The 26,644-nt window shown below is 40.4% G+C and overlaps 1 protein-coding gene across 2 annotated transcripts in view; it reads left to right on the forward strand.

Moving 5' to 3' along the window:
• The window catches only part of LOC134350634 (uncharacterized), a 75,423-nt gene that overhangs the window by 24,213 nt on the left and 24,566 nt on the right, over positions 1–26,644 (forward strand). Inside the window, exons 7-11 of one of the 2 annotated variants that reach the window (XM_063056117.1) lie at positions 917–997; positions 1,431–1,548; positions 8,065–8,234; positions 12,035–12,256; positions 23,677–23,885. In XM_063056117.1, the coding sequence (XP_062912187.1) occupies positions 917–997; positions 1,431–1,548; positions 8,065–8,234; positions 12,035–12,256; positions 23,677–23,885 (800 nt within the window). The remainder of the gene's footprint in view (positions 1–916; positions 998–1,430; positions 1,549–8,064; positions 8,235–12,034; positions 12,257–23,676; positions 23,886–26,644) is intronic. The other variant, XM_063056118.1, reaches the window with a different exon arrangement.

Raw genomic sequence — 26,644 nt, forward strand, 5'->3', positions numbered from 1 at the left:
TATGAGACTATATCCATCTAACTTTTCCAGTCTCTATACAGATTAAAATCTCAGATGATTATTGCTATACCTTGTAGACAATTTCTCATCATTTCTTTTTTATGCTCTAAGCAAATGTGTTGGTTGTTATGGGGCTTGTATACCACTCCTATAAGTGACTTCTTGCCTTTATCATTTCTTATTATATTTATGCATCTTGTTTTTATGAGCTTCGCTCATCCCTCTTTATGACACTAAGACAATCAATACTTATCACTCCTCTGCCTTTCCCAAGCTTTTTCCGTCCTTTGTAACCATAAAATACAATTTCTATAGAGGAAAATACAAAAGGCCACAAGTTTTATAGCCCTGAGATAACAGAAAGTTAACTATAGTAGACAAATTAAACTCATGTCAATTTTACAAATATGACATTTTTAACATTTTTGAGTCTCTGTAAAACATTTTAGCTTAGGTCAGCCGATTTCTTCATACATGGCTCAATATTTAACAGAATTTTGACAAATAACTCACTTTTAAAGTTAACGCTATATAAATGCAGGTTGCTGCTGCAGAAGCAAATGGTCCATACTAATGATGCTGATCTTTATTGAAGACGGGAAATGATTAGAAATGAGTACATTGAAAGGTGGAAGAAACATGCAGAAATGGGATATTGTAACATTGTACTGTAACATTGAAATAAGTACAGTACAACAGAATGTATAATGTCATAGCAATATTTTTAGTCTAAATGCATCATGGCCATACAATCTTGCCAGTCGTATTCTGCTGTATAAACACAGTCAGAAATAAATGGGAATTATTTATTTTAGTTTATTGAAATATCACTGTAGATTTCCTCCTAATAATTGATTCACTTTAAAGAATTGGATATTCATAGCTATTCTTTCATAATGTCTTTGATTTGCTATAGGACGTCACAGGGACTTCATGGTATCAAACAGACTTTGGTCTTACATCAAAGCCAAAACCTCATCTCAACCATACTGTACAGGTGAAAAGCAAGCACTTTTCTTGCAGTAATGTCTGTGAAAATTTGCATAAAGTTGCTAACATGCTTCATTATATCTGATAATATGAATTCCAACTTTCTGATGGACATGGTTTGTTGACATACTGCAGTACTTTGGCATTCTGTAATTTTGTCATGAAAATACATTGCAACAATATGAATTTACTGTAAAATTCATTTCCATTTTGCCATTTCTACCTGTGCCACCAATTTACTGGGTATAAATTGTAAATATATAGGTGTCAATTACCTCATTGATATAAATGTAATGCCCAAATGGAGCACATTTGGAAAGTCAATATCACTGTGGTTCAATATGTTTTAATATGTATAAAGAAATGATGATAATACTCTGTGAACATTTGCATTGTTTAGTAGACCACAATAATTTTCTTTTTTCTGTGCTGTGCAAAAGGTGCGTTCCTGGGAGAAGAATCTTCACGACCAATCTAATAATGATGGGAATGTTGAGAAACTCTGCAGCAATGCTTCAAATGAAATAAAAATGTACAGAGAACTTCTTTCCAAATCAGGCATGTTTTATGACAGTGGATTGTATGTTCCATGTACTTTACCTTTCTTTTGTAGGATTATTTAATTATTTTGCACAAAGTGGCAATGTAAGTTTTATCTTGAGTTAAGGACTATGCATTGTTACCAAGTAATGGTCTTACTATATTCCCTCTTTTTTAATATAACTGGAATAATAGTATTATGGCTGTCTTCAATCCTGCTAGCAAGAGGACTAGTTTCCTAAATATATTGTGACACAGTAATTCTGGAACAGACTACAAAAATGGCTTAATCAGGAGATAGCAATCTAAGCATTTTTCGATGGACTGAATTCTAAAAAAACTAAATATTTAGAAAAAAAGAATGGGAGATACTTGTTTAAAGAAAACAATAATAGTTGTGAAAGCTGTATCCATTATTGTAATGTGGTCAATATCTGAAATAGATTTATCAACCATCCCAAACCTGTAAAAGAGCGTAAGAATCAGCCGCAAAGTTTGAGAATGAAGTTCTGTGAGCCAAGTCAGATAGGATTTCCTTCTCTGAAGATTTGGAGTACAAAGAATTTTCCTGATGTTTTTACTCAACATCAATCACAATTTCCAACTTTGTTGAATTTAACTTCACACAATGAAATTTTAATTTATTGGTATGGAAGTGGGTTGACCCCCTCCCATCATTGTTATACACTTTATTATGTGCCTCCTGTACCTAATATAGTGCCCACTGAATATATGTTTGTGGCCTTCTGCGGCTGTAGCTCATCCACTTCAAAATTCGACATGTGCATTCAGAGATGCTCTTCTGCATACCACTGTTGTAGTGCTTGATCATTTGAGCTGCTGTCGCCTCCCTGTCAGCTTGAACCAATCTGGCCATTCTCTTCTGACCTCTCTAATTAACAAGGCATTTTTCCCCACAGAATTGCAATTAACTGGATTTCTTTTTGTTTTTTGCACCATTCTCTACAAACCCTAGTGTGCAAAAATCCTAGGAGATCAGCAGTTTCTGAGATACTCAAACCACACCATCTGGCACCAACAATCATTCCACGGTCAATGTCACTTAGATCACATTTCTTCCTCATTCTGATGTTTGGTCTGAACAACTGAACCCCGTGACCATGTCTGCATGCTTTTATACATTGAGCATTTGCTGCCACTTGATTGGCTGATTCAATATTTGCATTAGCAAGCAAGTGTACAGGTGTACCTAATAAAGTGGCCACTGAGTGTATTTCTATGCTAGCACCCTGTTGCACAAAATCAAAATCAAGCTCATGATAAAGAAATGAAGTTGATCCTCTTTCCTCATTCCTTCCAGGTTTTAGGCAACAAGTGCCAGAAAGGGGTAATATTTGGAAGAAGTGTTTTTGGATTAATCTACTGAAAATAGTAGGTTTCTTCTGTATGCTTCTTCTGTGTGTAGATTCACAGCATCTGCAGCTTCTTGCTTTTCAGTGTCAAAACAGACCACTGTAGCTCACCACCAAAAAGCTGTGCATGTTTTTAAATTATGCAGACATAGAATAGGGGAAGCTAGGGCTTTTCCTGACCCCACCATGGACACCTAACGGCTCACATTTAAAGATGAAAGATAAGCTTTATTTGTCATATGTGCATTGAAACATTGAAAAATACAGTGAAATTTTAGGTTTGCTCAGGCTATTGGGGAGAGTTTAAACTAGAATGGCTGGGGGGTGGGAACCGAACTGAAGCGACGGAGGAAGAGGCGGTTGGCTCACAAATAGAAAAAGCTTGTAAACAGTGCAAGAAGGAGGGTAGGCAGGTGATAGAGAAGGGATGCGCTCAAACCGATGGTTTGAAATTTGTCTATTTTAATGCAAGGAGTATTATGAACAAAGTGGATGAGCTTAGAGCGTGGATCAGTGCTTGGAATTATGATGTTGTGGCCATTACAGAGACTTGGATGGCTCAGGGGTAAGAATGGTTACTTCAAGTGCCAGGCTTTAGATGTTTCAGAAAGGACAGGGAGGGAGGCAAAAGAGGTGGGGGCGTGGCACTGCTGATCAGAGATAGCATTACGCCTGCAGAAAAGGAGGAAGTCATGGAGGGATTGTCTATGGAGTCTCTGTGGATGGAAGTTAGGAACAGGAGGGGGTCAATAACTCTACTGGGTGTTTTTTATAGACCACCCAATAGTAACAGGGACATCGAGGAGCAGATAGGGAGACAGATTCTGGAAAGGTGTAATAATAATAGGGTTGTTGTGATGGGAGATTTTAATTTCCCAAATATTGATTGGCATCTCCCTAGAGCAAGGGGTATAGATGGCGTGAAGTTTGTTATGTGTGTTCAGGAAGGTTTCTTGACACAATATGTAGATAAGCCTCCAAGAGGAGAGGCTGTACTTGATTTGGTATTGGGAAATAAACCTGGTCAGTGGGAGAGCATTTTGGAGACAGTGATCACAATTCTATCTCCTTTACCGTTGCATTGGAGAGGGATAGGAACAGACAAGTTAGGAAAGAATTTAATTGGAGTAAGGGGAAATATGAGGATATCAGGCAGGAACTTGGAAGCATAAATTGGAAACAGATGTTCCAGGGAAATGTACAGCAGAAATGTGGCAAATGTTCCGGGGATATTTGCATGGCGTTCTACATAGGTACATTCCAATGAGATATGGAAAGGATAGTAGGGTACAGGAACCATGGTGTAAAAAGGCTGTTGTAAATCTAGTCAAGAAGAAAAGGAAAGCTTACCAGCGGTTCAAAAAATTAGGTAATGATAGAGATCTAGAAGATTATAAGGCTAGCAGGAAGGAGCTTAAGAAGGAAATTAGGAGAGCCAGAAGGAGCCATGAGAAGCACTTGGCGGACAGGATTAAGGAGAACTCCAAGGCATTCTACAAGTATGTGAAGAGCAAGAGGATAAGATGAGAGAGAATAGGACCAATCAAGTGTGACAGTGGAAAAGTGTGTATGGAACCGGAGGAGATAGCAGAGAATACTTTGCTTCAGTATTCACGACGGAGAAGGATCTTGGCGATTGTAGGGATGACTTGTAGCAGACTGAAAAGCTTGAGCATATAGATATTAAGAAAGAGGATGTGCTGGAGCTTTTGGAAAGCATCAAGTTGGATAAGTCACCGGGACCGGACAAGATGTACCCCAGGCTACTGTGGGAGGTGAAGGTGGAGATTGCTGAGCCTCTGGTGATGATCTTTGCATCATCAATGGGGACAGGAGAGATTCTGGAAGATTGGAGGGTTCCAGATGTTGTTCCCTTATTCAAGAAAGGGAGTAGAGATAGTCGAGGAAATTATAGACCGATGAGTCTTACTTCAGTGGTTGGTAAGTTGATGGAAAAGATCCTGAGAGGCAGGATTTATGAACATTTGGAGAGGCATAATATGATTAGGAATAGTCAACATGGCTTTATCAAAGGCAGGTCTTCCTTATGAACTTGATTGAATTTTTTGAGGATGTGACTAAACACTTTGATGAAGATAGGGCTGTAGATGTAGTGTCTATGGATTTCACAAAGGCATTTGATAAGGTACTCCAATAAAGGCTTATTGAGAAAATAAGGAGGCATGGGATCCAAGGGGATATTGCTTTGTGGATCCAGAATTGGCTTGCCCGCAGAAGGCAAAGAGTGGTTGTAGATGGGTCATGTTCTGCATGGATGCCGGTGACCAGTGGTGTGCCTCAGGGATCTGTTCTGGGATCCCTACTCTTCATGATTTTTATAAATGACCTGAATGAGGAAGTGGAGGGTTGGGTTAGTAAATGTGCTGATGACACAAAGGTTGGAGGTGTTGTGGATAGTGTGGGGGGCTGTCAGAGGTTACAGTGGGACATTGATAGGATGTAAAACTGGGCTGAAAAATGACAGATGGAGTTCAATCCGGATAAGTGTGAGGTGATTCAAGGATGGCAGAATATAGTATTAATGGTAAGACTTTTGGCAGTGTGGAGGATCAGAGGGATCTTGGGGTCTGAGTCCGTAGGACACTCAAAGCTGCTGTGCAGGTTGACTCTGTGGTTAAGAAAGCATACAGTGCATTGGCCTTCATCAATCGTGGGATTGAGTTTAAGAGCCGAGAGGTGATGTTGCAGCTATATAGGACCCTGGTTAGATCCCACTTGGAGTACTGTGCTCAGTTCTGGTCACCTCACTACTGGAAGAATGTGGAAACCATAGAAAGGGTGCAGAGGAGATTTACAAGGCTGTTACCTGGTTTGGAGGGCATGCCTTATGAAAATAGGTTGAGTGAACTTGGCCTTTTCTCCTTGGAGTGACTGAGGATGAGAGGTGATCTGATAGAGGTGTATAAGATGATGAGAGGCATTGATTGTGTGGATAGTCAGAGGCTTTTTCCCAGGGCTGAAATGTCTAACACAAGAGGGCACAGTTTTAAGGTGCTTGGAAGTAGGTACAGAAGAGATGTGGGGGGTAAGTTTTTTACACGGAGAGTGGTGAATGTGTGGAATGGACTGCCGGCGATGGTGGTGGAGGCGGACACGATAGGGTCAGTTAAGAGACTTTTGGATAGGTATATGGAGTTTAGAAAAATAGAGAGCTATGGGTAACCCTAGGTAAATTCATAGGTAAGGATATGTGTGGCACAGCTTTGTGGGTCGAAGGGCCTGTATTGTGCTGTAGGCTTTCTATGTTTCTATGAAATGTGTTGTTTTACATCAACGACCAACACAGTCCAAGATTTGTTCTAGAACAGCCTGAAAGTGTCGCTAACCCTAACCTTAACTGTACATCTTTGGAATGTGGGAGCAAACTAGAGCATCCAGAGGAAACCCACGCTGTCATGGGGATAACATATAAACTTGTTATAGACAGCAGCGGGAATTGAACCCAGATGAATGATCATTGGCACTGTAAAGCGATTATGCAAACCACTGTGCTACTGCAATTTTTTTCATAACCTTTCTGAATATACGTACCTGATGTCCATTACCTATTTATCCAGGTGCTGCTGGATCTCCCTCTGCTCCTCAAACTACTAATTTACTATTTAAATTCTATTTCCTTGATAATTCCAGTCTAACAAACTACTGGGTCCTGCTCAGATTATTTCTTCAAAGTTCCTTCATCATTCTGCAGGAATTTATTTTATCCCAATTTATAGACTTCATCCGTAAGTAGTTTACTTCGTGACAAAATTATTTGCACCTATAGTAATCCTGTTTCAAAAACTCACTAGACTATTATCTCTGGTACATTCCCCTTCTTTCATTGCACGACAGTCCTTTTATAACTCTAAACTCCATACTCAGCAATTCCTTTCTTAAACCCCATCATTTTTCAGTTATGTCCCTTACCAACCCCTTTAACACTCATCTCCTTAGAAAAAGCTTTTATTTATCAATCTGAATATGTATCTCTTTGGCTCAGCATCTTTTTTTTTACTTTTGTTTCTGCCTTTGATATTCTTGGAATTCCCATCATGTAAACGATAACCATATATAGTGCAGCTAGGTCTTTCAGTGAGCCACATGCTAATCTCCATAATATAGTTCTTGCTGCAGTTTGACCATAATTGGGCCCAAGAATGAAGTTTACCAGAGAAGTAAGAAACACATCATTTTTCGACATATGACATCAGAGCAGTAGTGAAAGATCATATATTTTACAGGGTTGTTCACATCCCTAAGTACTTTTGGAAAATACATCCCATCATATTGCTTTCCATGTTTTAATAAAACTCTTAAATTTTCAACGCAAGTTCATGGTCTGCCATAACAAGCAAGGGAGGCCAGATGCCAATATTGAGATTTGATGACAATTGTCCCAATCAAGGCAATTAAAATTCCGCTCAGTATTTCGGCCCAATGGGTGACAAAGGCTTGTGTCTCCTCCTTTGGCTAATGGCTTCATTAAAACTGGTCCAAACAACAGTTGAGAAGCATAACAATAAGGCACATGCCTTTTACTGGAAAGGCACAAAGGTTAAAAATCTTCACTTATTTGGAGAGAATGGAGAGGCTGGGTTTATTCTCCCTAGAGCATAGAAGAGCAAGAGGAAGTTTGATAACGGTATTAAAAGTCATGAATGGTTTTGATAAAGTAAATAATAAAAAAAGATTCCAATTGAATTAAACAATATGAAGAAACCTTTTGAATGCACTGAATTATTCTGTAGCATACACTCAAAGAACAGTGAAATCTGATTTAGTTTAAAGGTTGGATAAATATTTGAAGGGGAATAAAAACGATACAGCTATTGGGAAGGTGAGTATTGTTTGGATATCTCTACCAAAGAGCCTGGGTCTGCGTGATAAACTAAGTGATGACTTCCTGTGCTGTATTGTTTCATGATCCTGAAACTTATCCATAAGAATGGTTATTGTGAAAATCACTGAGGTTTAAAAAGGGCCTATTTACTTTCCAGAAGGGTGGAATTCTACATAATATTTTTTTCTCAGTAGTGTTGTATTTTGGCTGATAGTACAAATCGTGTTCAAAGTGCAGATTTTTCAATTAGCTGTGGTTTGTTTCAAAACTGTAATTGGCTTGCATTTATGTACTTTGACTGTTTTTAATATGTCACAGTGTCTTACTATGAAGATGGGAAATCCCCTGTGGATTTACTACATAGGGCAGCAGTGAACTATGCTTTGGCTATAAAATTGAAACCAAAGGACCCTGAATTGCACTTCCAGCTGGGTGTGGTGTTGGAGGAACATTACTATGTGAAAGTGATATATGGAGTTGTGAAGATGGTAAGGCTGCTATATTGTTTAATTCCATACAATCCAAATTGACCAAAACAAAATGCAATAGATGCTTGAAACTTGAAGTAATGACTGAAAATCACAAGAACTATACACTAACATTCTAGATTCGTTTCCCTTTTATTAGAAATGGAGAAAGTTAGAAAAGTTCTAAATTTAAGGAAAGTGATGAAAGAACAAGTGGGGTCAATGTTTGGACAGAATTTCAGAAAAGTTAAATTACAAGAGGGATAATGACACAGAATGAAAGAGTGAATGGGCCAAATAAAGAAGCACAAAAACAAAGTAAATAGGAATTGGAGCAGAGCACCACGTGCCTCAACCTTGCCCTGCCTAACAATGCGATCTTTGGTTTGTCTATGCCAGTTTGCCATAATGTTCAATTTTGCAATCTCCTCCTTAAATATATCTAAGTGGTCTAGCCTCCATCACTCTAAGTGGCAGAGAATTTTAGAGACTCATTACCTTTGGAGGAAATAAATTACTTTGCACCTCAGTTTTAAATGGCAGGTCCCTTATTCCTAGTTATGTTCGCTTGTTTGTGACTCTACCACTAGCGAAAATTTCTTAACATTGACACTGTCACACTTCCTCAGGATCTTATATGTTTGAATACGGTTACTTCTCCAAAACTCCAAAAAAGACTGGCCTACCTTCTCTTGAAAGAAGAAAAGGTTGCTCTAAAGTGTAAATGAGGGAACAGAGTCACATAACTTTGTTGAACTTGTGGTTGAATCACGAAAAAAATAATGTATTCAGTTGAAGATGAGGCACTGTCCTTCAGGTCTACATTTGAGTTTCTTTAGAATAGTTTACGAGATCAAGGACAAAAAAAGAAGAGACTGGGTGCAAGATAGAAATCTGGAAAAGCTGGTACCTGGAAACCCAATCCCAGTTGTTGCATGTTTGAAAAAGAAGTGACTCCATTTTTTTAAAGTTCCATAATCTACAAAAATATATTCATTTCTTCAAGACGTCATTATTATGACTATACAAAGTATTAAGGGGAAAATTTGAAATAAAGATGGAAATTTATGAAAGTACTCAACAGGTCAGGCAGCATATGTGGAGACAAACAGAGTCAACACTTTCATCAGAAGTAGGAAGAGCTAGAAATCAGACATGTTTTAGATTGCAGAGGTGAGCAAGGATGGAGTAAATAAGGAAATGTCTGTGTTATGTGGAGAATATGGTGATAGCTCTGGCAGAGTGAATGCAGTCAAAGCTTGTTAGTTACAGCTGATCTATTTGGAACAAGAACTGAATGAAGAAAGAAAGGAAACAAAGTACAATTGTATATGTAAAACTGGAGTTGCTGGAAATCTGAAATAAAGGAGAATTTTGGAAATGCTCGCTACCTCAGGGTGTTGATGAAGATGGAAACATGATGCAGTGAGTCATAGAGAGATTAGCCCTTCCAGGGAAGGAGAAGTGCCTGGGGGTGGCATATTGTTAAAAGTTGTTTTTAAAATAAAAAGTGAATATTTTGTTATCTAAAATATAGAGTTGCTCTTCAATAGCTTAAAAACAATGGATTTTCATGTGAGAGAACTAATTGTTGATAGCATTCCTCCAGTAAAAAGGGTGGACTAATTTTTGATTGTTTTTCTTTCAGCTTCTAGCCATTATGCTCATGATAAGCTCTGGTAGTTATAAGCCAATTATTTTCCTTGGAAACCTTTCCGTGACCAATGCCTGTCCAAGGTGATGGGTTTCAAATGATTTAACTGGAGTTCACATCTAAAATAGATAAGTAGTATTAAGATTATTTAAATTATATCCTAAGCTAGTTATGAGGCCCCAACACAACTTTTGGAGTAATTGATGGAGAGCACCCATCGCTTTCGTACATAAGGTCCTAGAAATACATTCCAAGAAAATTGGCTTAATATGAAGAGTGATCTTGTGCATTTTTTAGAAGCTTATTGCTTATTAATTCCAGTTAATTAGACCATCAGCGAAACGGGGCAGCCGCTTATTTGGGACAACTCTCAAAGAACAGAAATTAATTGACAGAAAGGCCAGGATTTATTTGGGACACTCAACTGCTTAAAATGGACAGAAGACTATTGCCGAATAGTTTCTAGCTAGCGCCAGTGGCATGCACTTGCAGGGCTATTACACACTACACTGTGCTTAGAGTCAACGGTTTTTAAGTGGTGTCAGTTGTGTATGTTTGTGTTCAAAAATCAGTGATTTTTGTCACTGATAGTTGGTGAGAAATAAACAGGAAGACAATTCAGAACTGTTTTTCTCACTGTGGGTTCATGCAATCATGCTTGAAGATGCCAAAAATGGGCATGGGTGAAAATGAAATTATTTCACTACTTCAACAAGTTAGGAACAATGAAGAGTTTGAAGGGATCAACAGTCATCTTGAATGTTACAATCAAAATGAAGATTTGCAACATGATATTGTTGAATGTATTGTAAGAAGGCAGTGCATTATCTGCACTAAGTGTCTGCACTGATTTTGTTCATTTACAGTCAACCAAAAGAACACGGCAGCGTACATTGAATTAATTCCTCTGTCGATAACTATTAGGAACTAATAAACAGTTTTATCATGCTGTAATAGCATTTGTAGTGTTCTAATTTGTTCTGTATTTTATTTAATTACGGAATTTGTTACCTAGTTAAATGGTAGTTTGTGTTCTTTATACCTTTTTAACTATTTTCATGAAACTTCAGCTAATTGGGACAGCCACTTAATTGGGCCAAAATGTACTGGTCCCAATGTGTCCCAATTAAACAGAATTGTATACGTACATTTTGTTATGGTATTTTCATTTGCCTCTGCACTCCAGTTAAGTTCGAGGTAAAATTCCCCAAGTGATTTAGTTAGTAGAGTAAAAGACAAAACTCATGAGTCTGAAAAAGGACAGTTCTCATTTATTCACAGAACAATTAAGTTTTAATAACCCTGTTTCTCATAAGAACATTATATTTGAAGGACTAATATTCTTGTTGCATTTTTTGCCCTAAAATCTATCACCATCTGCAACCTTAAATATTGCCTTATGTATGCTTGATCTGTTTTTTTTTCCATGGAAAGCAAGTTTATTTTCACTCTCATCTTCTTAGCCTCAGGATTATTTTAGGCTAACACTGCTGGTTTCTACAACATCTCACAGTTTGCTGCTCACTATTGTATGAGTAAGGTCAGCCAAGCTTAAGCAAGCAAAACTTCATCTACTTTTCATTCAGCCCACAGAAGAAGACAGAACACGCACAGGCATTTTCCTATTCAGGCTATTCATTTCAGTTTCAACCGTCAGGTGCACTCCCACCCCCAACCTCTCCACCCATTATCACAGCATATATAATTCTAGAGCAAACCTGTCCTGTATCTGGACGTTTATTGCGTGTAATTTGATGTGCCTCTTTAGGCCCAGTTCCATAGATTGCATCCTCTGAGCTACATACTGATAGCTGTGAGAACTTGCAATACATATTAAAAGAGAACCACTGAAACCAACAATGTTTTTTAATAGCATGGCATTAAGCAGTTAAACAGCACTATATGGTCAGTAAATCTTGCTGCAGAAGTTCTCAATTTTCATTTCTTTTTTCACAGTATTAAAAGTGACTCTCAAAGCTGTTTAATATCATTCCCAGAGGCATTTTCTAGCCAGGAAATCTCAATACCATATCCTGATTTGGGCTGCTAACATGCTAACAGCCATTCAAAAAATAGCGATATTCCTATTGTTCAGGAGCATTACTATTTTGTTAACAGCATGCATATTATATATTTCAACATGACAGTGAGATGTAACTATCCTCAGGATAAAGAAGACGATCCAGAAAAGCTCAGTGCTGCTGAGATCGCTGGGAGAGATGATGAAATCTTGGCAATATGTAAACTTCATGGCAAGAAGGGAACAACCACAATAGAACAACTGAAGGCATTAGACTTGGAATATCATTACTTGAAGGAACAAGGACAGTCTGCAAGAGCTGACTACATTCAAACACTTTACAACTGGAAATCCCAAAAGTCTGTAAAGGTATGAATCTATAACATGATATTTTCAAAGAATAAAGTAATCAGATCAACACAAACAGAATTTTATTTAGAACACTTTCTCCTAATGAATGACACAAAGAGTTATTGTATAACTGTGATAATCTAACTTGCCTTAACATTCTCTACCAATCCACATTTTTTGGCATGATTAACAATATCTTTGTCAAAAAGGGTCTACTGCTTTCCTGGTGTGTATGATAAATAAACATTCATTTGTTTATTCGTGATATCTTTGTCCTCTGTCATCTCTGTACCATTGCCCGACCTAGTGGAACTAAACCCATCTGGCCCAATCCTATCTGTCCAGTCATACCTAGAGAACTACCTCCAATGATTTGTCTACCCTTTCTGATCCCTTAATCCTTTGCTCCTCCTGTTTTTCTCCAACATGCTCTGCCACACCAGTCCTCATTGAGAGGTTCAGCCATGGAAAGGGCAGATAGCTTTAAGTTCCAGGGTGTCAGCATTTCAGAGTGCCTGTCCTGGGCCCTACACATTGATGCAGTCATGAAGATGGAACGGCACTAGCTATACCTCATTGGGAATCTTGAGGAAATTTGGTGTGTCACCAAAACTCTTGCAAATTTCTACAGGTCTACAGTGGAGAGCATTGTGACTGGTTGCACTGCAGCCCGGTAAGGAGGCTCCAATTCACAGGACTGCAAGATGTTGGAGAGGATTGTAGACCTAGCCAGATCCAGGACTGATACAATCCTCCCCACCATCAAGGACCTCTTCAAGAGACAGTGCCTCAGGAAGGCAGCATTCATCACCATCTGCATACCCTCTTCTCATTACTACACACCCAAGGATTCAGAAACAACTTCTAACCTTCTGCAAACACGAGGAAATCTGCAGATGCTGGAATTTCAAGCAACACACACATAGAAGTTGCTGGTGAACGCAGCAGGCCAGGCAGCATCTCTAGGAAGAGGTACAGTCGATGTTTCGGGCCGAGACCCTTCGTCAGGGCTAACTGAAAGAAAAGCTAATAGGCGATTTGAAAGTGGGAGGGGGAGGGGAAGATCCAAAATGATAGGAGAAGACAGGAGGGGGAGGGATGGAGCCAAGAGCTGGACAGGTGATAGGCAAAGGGATATGAGAGGATCATGGGACAGGAGGTCCAGGGAGAAGGAAAAGTGGAGGGGGGGAAAAAGACCCAGAGGATGGGCAAGGGATATAGTGAGAGGAACAAAAAGGAGAGAGAGAAAAAGAATGTGTGTATATAAATAAATAATGGATGGGGTACAAGGGGGAGGTGGGGCATTAGCGGAAGTTTGAGAAGTCAATGTTCATGCCATCAGGTTGGAGGCTACCCAGATGGAATATAAGGTGTTGTTCCTCCAACCTGAGTGTGGCTTCATCTTTACAGTAGAGAAGGCCGTGGATAGACATGTCAGAATGGGAATGGGACGTGGAATTAAAATGTGTGGCCACTGGGAGATCCTGCTTTCTCTGGTGGACAGAGCGTAGGTGTTCAGCGAAACAATCTCCCAGTCTGCGTCGGGTCTCGCCAATATATAGAAGGCCGCATCGGGAGCACTGGACACAGTATATCACCCCAGCCGACTCACAGGTGAAGTGTCGCTTCATGTGGAAGGACTGTCTGGGGCTCTGAATGGTGGTAAGGGAGGAAGTGTAAGGGCATGTGTAGCACTTGTTCCACTTACAAGGATAAGTGCCAGGAGGGAGATCGGAGGGGAGGGATGGGGGGGACGAATGAACAAGGGAGTCACGTAGGGACCGATCCCTGTGGAAAGCGGGGGGGGGGGGGAGGGAAAGATGTGCTTAATGGTGGGATCCTGTTGGAGGTGGCAGAAGTTACGGAGAATTATATGTTGGACCCGGAGGCTGGTGGGGTGGTAGGTGAGGAATAGGGTTCCCCTTCCTAGAGATGCTGCCTGGCCTGCTGCGTTCACCAGCGGCTTTTATCTAACCTTCTGCACTGCTTATTTTTTAATGAATAGTAATTTTATATCTTTGCACTGTACTGCTGTAAAATAACAAATTTTACATCATGTAAGACAGTGATAACAAACTTGATTCTGATTCTGTAATGACTGCAAAGCTGGGGTATCAAAAAAAAATAGGACATGGGTTTATGATGAGAGAGAAAATATGAACAGGATTTCAGGGGAAAGTGAAGGGCCTGCTCTTGTGCTGTGTAGCGCTATGACTTTAGGTTTCACATCAATTCCATATTTTAGGTTCCATCAGCTCTGCTACATTACAACTTACTCAAATGCTGTGCTGTTTTATATTATCACATTTTTGTCCAACACAGATTTGACCTAAATATTGAAAATATCAAACCTATTGCATTTGGTATTCAAAACAGATCCTGTTCCCCAGTCACTGACTCTGAGCCTGAACCAGACTTTTAACCGTTTTTGTGTCATATCAAATCCTGATTTATTATTTAAACTATTCATTAAGCTTACCTATTTCCACCTATGTAGCATCAGTTCCCTCTATATTAGCATCAACTTACCTGCTGTTAAAAGCCTCATCCGTGTTTTAGTTATCTCAATACATTATTATTCAAAGCGATTCCTGGCAGGTCTCCTATATTCAGTAAGTATAAACATTGTCTGAAAGTCTGTATAACAGCAGCATTTACAATGCAAATGCTAATATTTTGAATGATAAATCTCCAGAAATACACCGTCATCTGCTAATAAACCTAATGAATCATATAATATCACTTTTTGAAGATTTTTATTCACTATTTTTCTGTCAATGTATGCGCCCATCCATGATAGCCCAAGTGGGCATGCTAGTTTAATCACCCTCCGCACAATCAATGTAAAAGGCTGTAAAAGGCATGTCATCAGAGAACAGGTCCAGAGAGGTCTTGCCTGACAAGCAACTTGACAGAAGTCTTTAATACATGAACTTAGTAGGGCAGAGGAGAATAGGCATGTGTGGAACAGCACTGCTTGTTGACATAGCCTGTATTTAACAGTATAGAGCTATCCGCTGTGATTTTCCTAGCTGTTGTCTTCCCTATTATAAATCTTGTCTTGGATGCAATAATATGGAACTTATAACATAACCTTAAGAACATAAGTAAAGGCTGTTGCATTGAACATTAGCTTAATTTGGAGTAGTACATATTTCTGGATACCTTTACATTTGCCAAGGATCTCAATTCCTGACTTTTTGATGCAAATTTTAAGGTTTATAATTGCCCCTGCACCTTTTTACCAGTAAAAAACCTACAAATAATGGCAGCGGAAATGCAACCCACAAAGTTATCTGCTTTGAGCTTTCAACTTTATTGCCCTAAAGGCAATAGTTCTTATATTCTTAGAACATCCAGCTTTAACTAACTAACCTTGTTTCATGTAAAACCATGGTGTTAAAAGTTCAACACTCAAACAACATTCATTGAGTTCTATACTTCTGATCTCAAGTTTAGACTTACAGGTGTCTGGATGGTTGTGGATATGGAGATGACGGTTGCCTTCAGCCTCCTATCCATAGGATCATTCTAGGCTGCTGCTGTCGATCTCTGCCACATCTCAGAGTCTGCTACTCCCTGCAGTACAAAGGAGGTCACTAAATTCCATACTAAAGCAGAGAAGATTTTGTTTGCTTTTCCTCAATCCCACAGGAACGGATAGAGTAAACACAAAGATCTGCCTGCATACAAGCTTCTGCAAAGTGCATATATTCACTAAATGTACCTATATCTTTGCAAAGACTTCTCTGGTAATCTACTGCTGGGAGTACCTGACCATGGTCCAGGAGCATCTCTGTGGCTCACATAGACAAAGAACATACCTCCTGCAGTGTTTTGTTTACCACTTTGTTCTGGCCCCAACCATGCGAGAATCACACAGCCTCCTACTCCAAGATCTCCAACTCTCCTCACATCATTGCAATATCATTCAAAGCAACATTACTCTTCAACTGGAAGAGTGTTATATGCTATGTTCTTTATAGAGCTCACTGCGGTGATGGCATCATCTGTGAGAAATAGCAGTGGTTGCAATTAACTTGCAAAGCATTAACAGGGAAATGACAATTTCAGCAATGTTACTTAGAGAAATGTCATTTTGTGATCCTCACAAATATAAATCTCTATCTTTGTGATTTTCACGAACAGAGTTTGAGTAGCCCTCAATGTTCTTGTACCATCAGTAAAGAAATTTCTAATCTACTTAGATTAGATTATGAGGACACTCAGTCCTCGTTTATTGTCATTTAGAAATGCATGTATTAAGAAATGATACAATGTTCCTCCAGAGTCATATCACAAAAAAAACAGGACAAACCAAAGGCTAACGCTGACAAGACCACATTATTATAACATATAGTTACAGCAGTGCAAAACAATACCATAATTTGATAAAGAGTAGACCATGGGCACGGTAAAAAGAAGTCTCAAAGTTCCAATTGACTCCCGATAGTTCCGATAGCAGGCAGCAAAAGGGAGAAACTCTCCCTGCCATAAACCTCCAGGCGCCGACAACTGCCGATGCATTGGAAGCACCCGACCACAGCCGACTCTGAGTCCATCCGAAAACTTTGAGCCTCTGACCAGCCCTCCAACACCAAGCACCGAGCACCATCTCCGCCAAGCGCTTTGAGCCCACCCTGGCTGCCGAGCAACAGGCAAAGCCAAGGACTAGGGGCCTTCTGCTCCGGAGATTCTGGATCACACAGTAGCAGCGGCAGCGAAGAAGGCATTTCAGAAGTTTCTCCAGATGTTCCACTGTACTCTCACATCTGTCTCCATCAAATCGGGATTGTGCACGGCACCCTACTTGACAGATTACAGATATTCACCGGAGTGGCCACTGCGCGCTGCCATCTTCTCCTCCTCTTGATCTACTTTGTATGATTTGAGTGGAAGCTCCATCCACTCACCCTTATTCAGAATCAGGTTTATTATCACCGGCATGTGAGGTGAAATTTGTTAACTTAGCAGTTCAATGCAACACATAATCTAGCAGAGAAAGGAAAAAAATAAATAAAACATAATAAATAAACATGCACTGAATAGATTATTAAAAATGTGCAACAACAGAAATACTGTATATTAAAAAAGTGAGGTAGTGTCCAAAGCTTCAAAGTCCATTCAGGAATCGGATGGCAGAGGGGAAGAAGCTGTTCTTGGACCGCTGAGTGAGTGCCTTCAGGCTTCTGTATCTTCTGCCTAATGGCAACAGTGAGAAAAGTGCATGCCCTGGATGCTGGAGGTCTTTAATAATGGACGCTGCCTTTCTGACACACTGCTCCCTAAAGATATCCTGGGTACTTTGTAAGTTAGTGCCCAAGATGGAGTTGACTAGATTTACAACCTTCTGCAGCTTCTTTTGGTCCTGTGCAGTAGCCTCTCTATACCAGACAGTGATGCAGCCTGACAGAATGCTCTCCACGGTGCAACTATAGAAGTTTTTGAGTGTATTTGTTGACATGCCAAATCGCTTCAAACTCCTAATAAAGTATAGCCATTGTCTTGCCTTCTTTGTGACTACATCAATGTGTTGGGACCAGGTTAGATCCTCAGAGATCTTGACACCCAGGAACTTGAAACTGCTTACTCTCTCCACTTCTGATCCCTCTATGCGGATTGGTATGTGTTCCTTCATCTTACCCTTCCTGAAGTCCACAATCAGCTCTTTCGTCTTACTGACATTGAGTGCCAGGTTGTTGCTGTGGCACCACTCCACTAGTTGGCATATCTCACTCCTATACACCCTCTTGTCACCACCTGTGATTCTACCAACAATGGTTGTATTGTCAGCAACTTTGTAGATGGTATTTGAGCTATGCCTAACCACACCGTCATGTGTATACAGAGAGTAGAGCAGTGGGCTAAGCACACATCCCTGAGGTGTGCCAGTGTTGATCATCAGCAAGGAGGATATGTTATCACCAATCCACACAGACTGTGGTCTTCTGGTTAGGAAGTCGAGTATCCAATTACAGAGGGAGGTACAGAGGCCCAGGTTCTGCAACTTCTTAATCAGGATTGTGGGAATGATGGTATTAAATGCTGAGCTATAGTCGATGAACAGCATCCTGACATAGGTGTTTGTGTTGTCTAGGTGGTCTAATTTTCCCCGGGATCAATAAAGTATGACTATGACTATGACTATGACTATGGCTAAAGCCGTGTGAAGAGCAATGGAGATTGTGTCTGCCATTGACCTACTGTGACGATAGGCAAATTGCAATGGGCCAAGTCCTTCCTGAGGCAGGAGTTCAGTCTAGTCATAACCAACCTCTCAAAGCATTTTATCACTGTCGATGTGAGTGATGGTCGTTAAGCAGCCCACGTCATTCTGCTTTGGCACCGGTATAACTGTTGCCTTTTTGCAGCAAGTGGGAACTTCTGCCTGTAGCAGTGAGAGGTTGAAAATGTCCTTGAATACTCCCGCTAGTTGGTTGGCACAGATTTTCAGAGCCCTACCAGGTACTCCATTGGGACCTTCTGCCTTGTGAGGGTTCACTCTCTTTAAGGACAGTCTAACATCGGCCTCTGAGACAGAGATCACAGGGTCATCAGGTGCAGCAGGATCTTCACAGCTTTTGTTGTGTTCTCCCTTTCAAAGCATGCAAAGAAAGGCATTGAGTTCATCTGGTAGTGAAGCATCGCTGCCATTCATACTATTGGGTTTCGCTTTGTAGGAAGTAATGTCTTGCAGACCCTGCCAGAGTTGCCGTGCATCTGATATCACCTCTAATCTCGTTTGAAATTGTCCCTTCACCCTTGAAATAGCCCTCCACAAATCATATATGGTTTTCTGGTACAGGCCTGGATTGCCAGACTTGAATGCCACAGATCTGGCCTTCAGCAGACGACGTACCTCGTGGTTCATCCACGGCTTTTGGTTTGGGAATGTACAGTATTCATCAGTGCCTCCAAACGTAACAAGATATTTTATATTGCTGTGTTATAAACAGTGCATCAGCCATGAATTTAGACTGTGGCCATTTGGATAAGTCAATCAAATCAGCCCAGGCATTTATGCATAAAATTGCACCATATGTATAGCACAGAAACAACTATTTGGTCCATCCATGTCAGAGCTTGTAGTCCACTTGAGCCTCCTTTCATCCTTTCTTACCGAAATCTTTTGCCATGTCCCTCTCTTTCATTGTATGATTAATTTATTTCCCTTAACTATCGATTATTAACCTAAAACAATGCCCTTATCAGGGATAACTTGCACTTTTTTATTACTATCTGATATTGATATGCTCTTTGCTATGTACAGTTAAATTGCAAGTTATTTCTCAATTTATGAATTATTGCTGTTGACTATTTAGGACACATATGTTAAGAATGTTTCGTCCCTGGAACAAAAGTATATCAATTTCTGCCCATGATGTATTTTGTGCGAAACTTTATGGCATACCATTTTAATTTCATTGCGATCACACTGCTTTTCTTGCGGAATGCATCAGAATTCATTTTATACATCCCCCAAGATGGCTTCGAAATGAACCAGTGGTTCTGAGTATTGCAACTCCTCAGGGGCATCACTGCAAACTATTGTGTTCACAGAATGTTAAGTCTAATTAATAGAAAGGGCAGAGACAGAAATGAGCATTTGGTGAACATTGATCATTCAATGGGTCAACAGTGTGACAAAAAAAATTGTGTCCAAAATGACCATTGATTGTTATGTAACATTGTGGTGGATATATTGCGGGGGAAAAGAAATGAAATCTGATTAGATCTGAATCAACAGCATGTGCTCCTGAGTTCGAAGATAATCAAGGGAACGACAAGATTATTATATCAAGTTTTGAACAAGTATACAAGGGCTGATAGATCTGAAAAGGCCACCAATGCTGCTTTGAACATTTTAAGAAACATTCAAGCCTGCATAATATTCACTTTACAGGGAAAACAACAAGTGTAGATACAGTGGCAACAGAAAATTTTCCAAAGGAGCTGAAACAAGATCAGTGATAAAAATGGCTATTCTCCAAAACAAGTGGAAATGTGGATCTTTTGCAAGAGGATGCTCTCATGCACAGTCATCCCGAGAGATGAAAAATTGCTCCGGACTTCAAAGCAAACAAACATTACCATAATTTTTGTGGAGACATTGCCAAGTGTAACTATAGGCTGAGGCTATTTTAATCTACCAGTCACAGAGCACAACTAAAAATGACACAATTTGGGTCAAGTAGAGTTCCCCTGAAATCCTGAAACTCAGCAGTGAAAAACTAGTCACAAAAAGCCATGATGGCCAAGTGGTTAAGGTGTTGGACTTAGGTGGACATAAATCCAAGTGTGCTGGAATCCCACTCCTGGAATTAGGATTTTTGGGGTGCCATGGTAGTGTAGTAGTTAGCTTAACACTGTTACAGTGCCAGCAACCCGGGTCCAGTTCTGCTGCTGTCTGTAAAGAGTCTGTATGTTCTCCTCGTGACTGTGTGGGTTTCCTCCTACGTTCTAAAGATATATGAGTTAATAGGTTAATTGATTACCTGGATATAACTGATGGCACAGGCTTATTGGACAGGAACTATGCTGTATCTGTAAGTAATTTTTTTTTTAATTGCTGCTTCATCATACGAAGGAAGGGGATATTCCAAGAGACTTCAGAAATGCAGTAACCATGACCAAATTCAAAAAAGTCTGGTAAAGGGAGGTGCTCCTGGCTGCCTGCCACTGGAAAAGTGATCACCAGGATCTCCTTTACCACTCCTTAATGGCTGAAGATATGGTCTGCAAACCACAGTGTGGGTTCTATTCATCCAGAAGCTCAGTGGACAAGATTTTCACCATGTGACAAGAACAAAAAAAAATGCAGTAAACAGCATATGTAATTTCTATTTACCTCACCAAAGACTTTGTCTCCATCATTGCAAAGGGCTTTGGAACAACCTCCTCAAATTCAGCTTCCCGCAAAAGTTTGTCTCTGTCTCCACAACAGCATATAAGTTGTGACATTCATCAATAGGTCTACAACAGAACCATTCTTAGTGGGTACTGGTGTCAAACAAGGCTGCACCATTGTTCCAATACTTTTCTCAGTCTTTCTTATAGTTGTTTGACCTCCAACAGACCTCCCACAGAAGTGGAGCTAACTTCAGAACTATTAGGAAGCTTTTCACCCATAGAAGTTCTACTCCAAAACTAAGATTGTACAGATGTCAGTGGTCAAGCTGCAGTATGCAGAGGGTACTCATATCTGTCTATTCTCAGCTATCAGGATTCAAGATCATCCAACACTTTCACTAAGGTATTCAAGAGAACAGATCTTACATTCAACACCAATAAAATAAATGATCTCTACCTACCTGCCACCACAGCACCACACAGGCTAGAATAGTTCACAGTAGAAAATGTGAACCACTTACCATATCTCAAGAGCCACCTTTCAGCATCAAACGACGTTAATGATGAAATTTACCATTTCCTTCAATGTACCAGCACAGACCTGGTCTACCTACTGCAAACTTTTCAAAACATTGGCTAACTGCACAAAATCCTCTAAAATCACTGGAAAGACAATAGAAGCAAGGTCAAAGTTCTGTCCCAGGCAATTATCCTCTTCATTAAGATGCTGGTTACACTCAGTTGGCCTCATTGGTTATGTCCAACTCCAGACTCCCAAAACACTATTCTAATCTCTGTTCAGGAAAGAAAACCAAGGGAACAATGGAAAATGTTCAAGACAAATGCAATATTCCATTGACCACTGGGATTCTCTGGCCCATGATGTCTCACAGTGGAGAAGGAATATTCAGATGATATTGAGATATTAAAGCCACAAATTGGAAGAAGAAAGAGACACTTTGTAAGTGGCAGAAGGAGCAGACCATCTCAAGAACTATCCTGTGCTTAATTTGTGGAAGACTCTGTAGATCCCACATTAGCTTTATTAGCCACTGCCAAATCTACAAAAATAAAATGGAATTAAGTAGTTCTTGATCTTAGGAGACTGCCTGAGAAGACATACAGTATCTTCAACATGTTAAATATCTCTGGGTTATGTTCCAGAGGTGCCTTTGAAAACTAGCAAAAGAATTAGAAGTTATGGGGTCACATTGGAAGTGGTAACCTTTCTGCATTTGCATATAGTGGCTTGCATACAGATAACTCTGAACAAGGTGTAGTAGACAGTGAGGAAGGTTTTCAGAGCCTGCAGAGGGACTTGGACCAGCTGGAAAAATGGGCTGAAAAGTGGCAGATGGAGTTTAATACAGATAAGTGTGAGGTATTGCACGTTGGAAGGACAAACCAAGGTAGAACATACAGGTTTAATGGTAAGGCACTGAGGAGTGCAGTGGAACAGAGGGATCTGGGAATACAGATACAAAATTCCCTAAAAGTGGCGTCACAGGTAGATAGGGTCGTAAAGAGAGCTTTTGGTACATTGGCCTTTATTAATCAAAGTATTGAGTGTAAGAGCTGGAATGTTATGAGGCATTGGTGAGGCCGAATCTGGAGTATTGTGTTCAGTTTTGGTCACCAAATTACAGGAAGGATATAAATAAGGTTGAAAGAGTGCAGAGAAGGTTTACAAGGATGTTGCCGGGACTTGAAAAACTCAGTTACAGAGAAAGGTTGAATAGGTTAGGCCTTTATTCCCTGGAGCATAGAAGAATGAGGGGAGATTTGATAGAGGTATATAAAATTATGATGGGTATAGATAGAGTGAATGCAAGCAGGCTTTTTCCACTGAGGCAAGGGGAGAAAAAAACCAGAGGACTTGGGTTAAGGGTGAGGGGGGAAAAGTTTAAAGGGAACATTAGTGGGGGCTTCTTCACAGAGAGTGGTGGGAGTATGGAATGAGCTGCCAGACGAGGTGGTAAATGCGGGTTCTTTTTTAACATTTAAGAATAAATTGGACAGATACATGGATGGGAGGTGTATGGAGGGATATGGTCCGTGTGCAGGTCAGTGGGACTAGGCAGAAAATGGTTCAGCACAGCCAAGAAGGGCCAAAAGGCCTGTTTCTGTGCTGTAGTTTCTATGGTTTCTATGGTTTCTAAGAACTGGTAAAATTCCAAGTGGATAATTCTAGTGCAGTTTCCAGCAGCAATTTGTAGGGGTCAGATTTTAAAATTCATTATTCCAAAAATAGATGATAATTCGGAGGAGAATTCAGTTTTAAATATTTAAGACTGGGGGTAAGATGTCAGCCGTGGAAATTGTGCTAATGTGTTCAAAGTATATCATAAATAGGATTAAATGTAAAATATTCTTTTAAATCTCATAAGCAAATATTATATTTATATTTATAACTTGAAAGAATACAGAATATAGCTTTGCCTGTAATGTCAGAAATGCAAGCATAGCATTAAATAATACTTACTCCACCGTGATTTTACCCCATATCTTCTCATATTTTTACTGCAAATTTATATGCTTTTGACATATGACTGATGCTGTCTGTTAACATTGATGGACATATAATTTAGGACAGTCAAAAGAAACCAACACAATCTGATGGGCAAAATTACATGGACTGGGCTTTTCTGAAGTACATGGATGCTTCATCTCTGCAACCTCAAAAATGGCAATATAATTTCCATGTTGGACGTTTGCTGTTATTTCAAAAGAAGAATAATGAAGCATTGAAGTTTTTGCACACCGCACTAGCACAGAAACCAACAGAACCTTCTACTAGGTGAGTAGTTAAACTTGCCTTTGAAACCTGGGTAAGGATTCCTGATTACACTTTTTACTTATGTAACTGTTTCAATGGTTTTTTTTTGTCTTTTATTAGCTTTGGAAAATGGAACATAGAACATAGAACAGAACAGCACAGGACAGGCCCTTGGCCCACAATGTTGTGCCAAACCAATTAAATTAGTAATCAAATGGCTAACTAAACAAAGCTCTTCTACCTACACAATGCCATTCCAAGCACCTACCTCCCTCTATGTAAAAAAATACTTAACCCGCACATCTCCTTTAAAATTGCCCCCTCTCACTTTATGCCCTCTGGTATTAGACATTTCAACCTGGGGGAAAAGATACTATCTGTCTACTCTAGTCTATGTCTCTCATATTCTTATCAACCTCTATCAGATCTCCCCCCTCAACCTATGTCACCCCAGAGAAAACAACCCAAGTTTGTCCACTCTCTCAATATAGCACATGCTCTCAAGTCCAGGCAACGTCTTGGTAAGCCTCTACTGCACCCTCTCCAAAGCCTCGAAAGCCTTCTTATAATGGGGCGACCAGATCTGTATGCAATACTCCAGATGCGGCCTAAGTATATTTATAATGCTGCAGCATAACTTCTTGGCTTTTGCACTCAATGCTTTGACTAATAAAGGTAAGCATGCCGTATGCCTTCTTAACCAGCGTATCAGCATGTGTACCCACTTTCAGGGACACAAAGATCCCTCTGCTCATCAATCCTGTTAAAGGGCTTGCACTTAACAGTGTACTGTCTCTTTACATTTGATCTACCAAGGTGAATCACCTCACGTTTATCTGTGTTAAACTCCATCTGCCATTTCTCTAGCCATGTCTGCAACTGATCTATATCCTGTTGTATTCTTTGCCAGTCTTCTATGCTATTTATACCATCAATCTTTGTATCAATTACAAACCTACTAACACACCCATGTGCAGTTTCATCCACGTCAATTATATACATCACAAACACAAGAAGTTCCAGTACAGATCCCTGCAGAACATCACTAATAACAGACCTCCAGCTAGAATAAGTTGCTTTGACCATGACCCTTTTAGTTAGATTTTCTTTAATCTTCCTTTGTGATCTACAATTACAATTATTTCAATCGATAACTTTTTTATCTCTACATCCATTCACTGTTTCCAGCTGTGCAGTACTCCAAAACTGTAGAATGACTTATAAACATTGTACATGGAACAGATGCATTAATGGAAGAGCGAGAAAAGTACATTAGAGAGAAACAGATGGACTTTGAGGAAGCTCATCTGGAGCATCAACACAACTTCAGGTTTAATTATTATCCAACCATACATGAATATAGCCAAATGAAACCGTGTTCCTCCGAGGCCAAGGTACAAAACACATTGCCAATAGCACACTGCACATAGCCATAACACAAATACACAAACTGTTATAGAACACACACAAAATGCTGGAGAAACTCAGCAGGCCAGACAGCATCTTTGGAAAAGAGTAAACAGTCGAGGCCGAGACACTTCATCAAGACTGGAAAAAAAGATGAGGTTAGGGGAAGAAAGTGGAGGGAGGGGAGGAAGAAGTACAAGGTGGTGGGTAATACATGAAACTGGGAGAGGGGGAGGAGTGAAGTAAAGAGCCAGGAAGCTGATAAGTGAAAGTGATAAAGAGTTGGAGAAGAGGGAGGAGAGGGTAGAAAACCATGAAAGAAAAAGAAGAGGAAGAAGCACCAGAGGGAGGTGATGGGCAGGTAAGGAGATGAGGTGAGAGAGGGTAACAGGAGTGGGAATGGTGAAGGGGGAAGGCACCAGAAGTTCGAGAAATCGATGTTCATGCTTTCAGTTTGGTGGTTACCCAGACGGAATATAAGATGTTGCTCCTCCAAGCTGAGTGTGGCCTCATCGCGGCAGTAGAGGAGGCCATGGACTGACATGTTGGAATGGGAATGGGAAGTAGAATTGAAGTGGGTGACCATAGGGAGATCCCACGTTTTCTGGTGGACAGAGCATACGTAGGTGCTCATCGAAGCGGTCTCCCAGTCTACGTTGGGTCTCATCGATATACAGGAAGACACACTGGGGGCAGCAAATGCAGTAGATGACCCCAACAGACTCACAGGTGAAGTGTCGCCTCACCTGGAGGGACTGATTGGGGCCTGAATGGTAGTGAGGGAGGAGGTGTAGGGGCAGGTATGGCACTTGTTCCACTTGCAAGGGCAAATACTAGGAGGGAGATCAGTGGGGAAGGATGTATGGACAAAGGAAACGTGTAGGGACTGATCCCTGTGGAAAGTTGAGGGCGGGGGAGGGAAAGATGCACTTGGTGGGTGGGATCCCGCTGGAGTTGGTGGAAGTTATGGAGAATTATGTGCTGGACACGGAGGCTGCTGGGGAGGTAGATGAGGACAATACAAACCTTACTATCCCATAGTAAGTTGGCCTGCGACAACTTGTTCTTCCACCAAATGAGCACTGGAGGGCAGCCCTGAGTGAAAACGGGAGAGCAGCATTGATGAAAGAAGCCAGCCCCCAACACAATATTGATTCCAGGGCACCCACAGAAGCCACTGGTCTCTCCCACACCGCGTTGGTGTCTCCTCCACTGAGCAGTTGCAACAGGCCACCCTCCTTGGCAGGAGGGCCTAGTCCTTTCCACAACCACGGCAATGCAGCTCCTCCGCTGTTAGTCTCTCCAGCAAACCAGTGAACCGGACTTGTAGTATTCTGTTACCAACGTCCGAAAGGCTCTTGCAATCACAATAA

Source organism: Mobula hypostoma, chromosome 8 (assembly GCF_963921235.1).
Source record: "Mobula hypostoma chromosome 8, sMobHyp1.1, whole genome shotgun sequence".
NCBI classification, from domain to species: Eukaryota; Metazoa; Chordata; class Chondrichthyes; order Myliobatiformes; family Myliobatidae; genus Mobula; species Mobula hypostoma.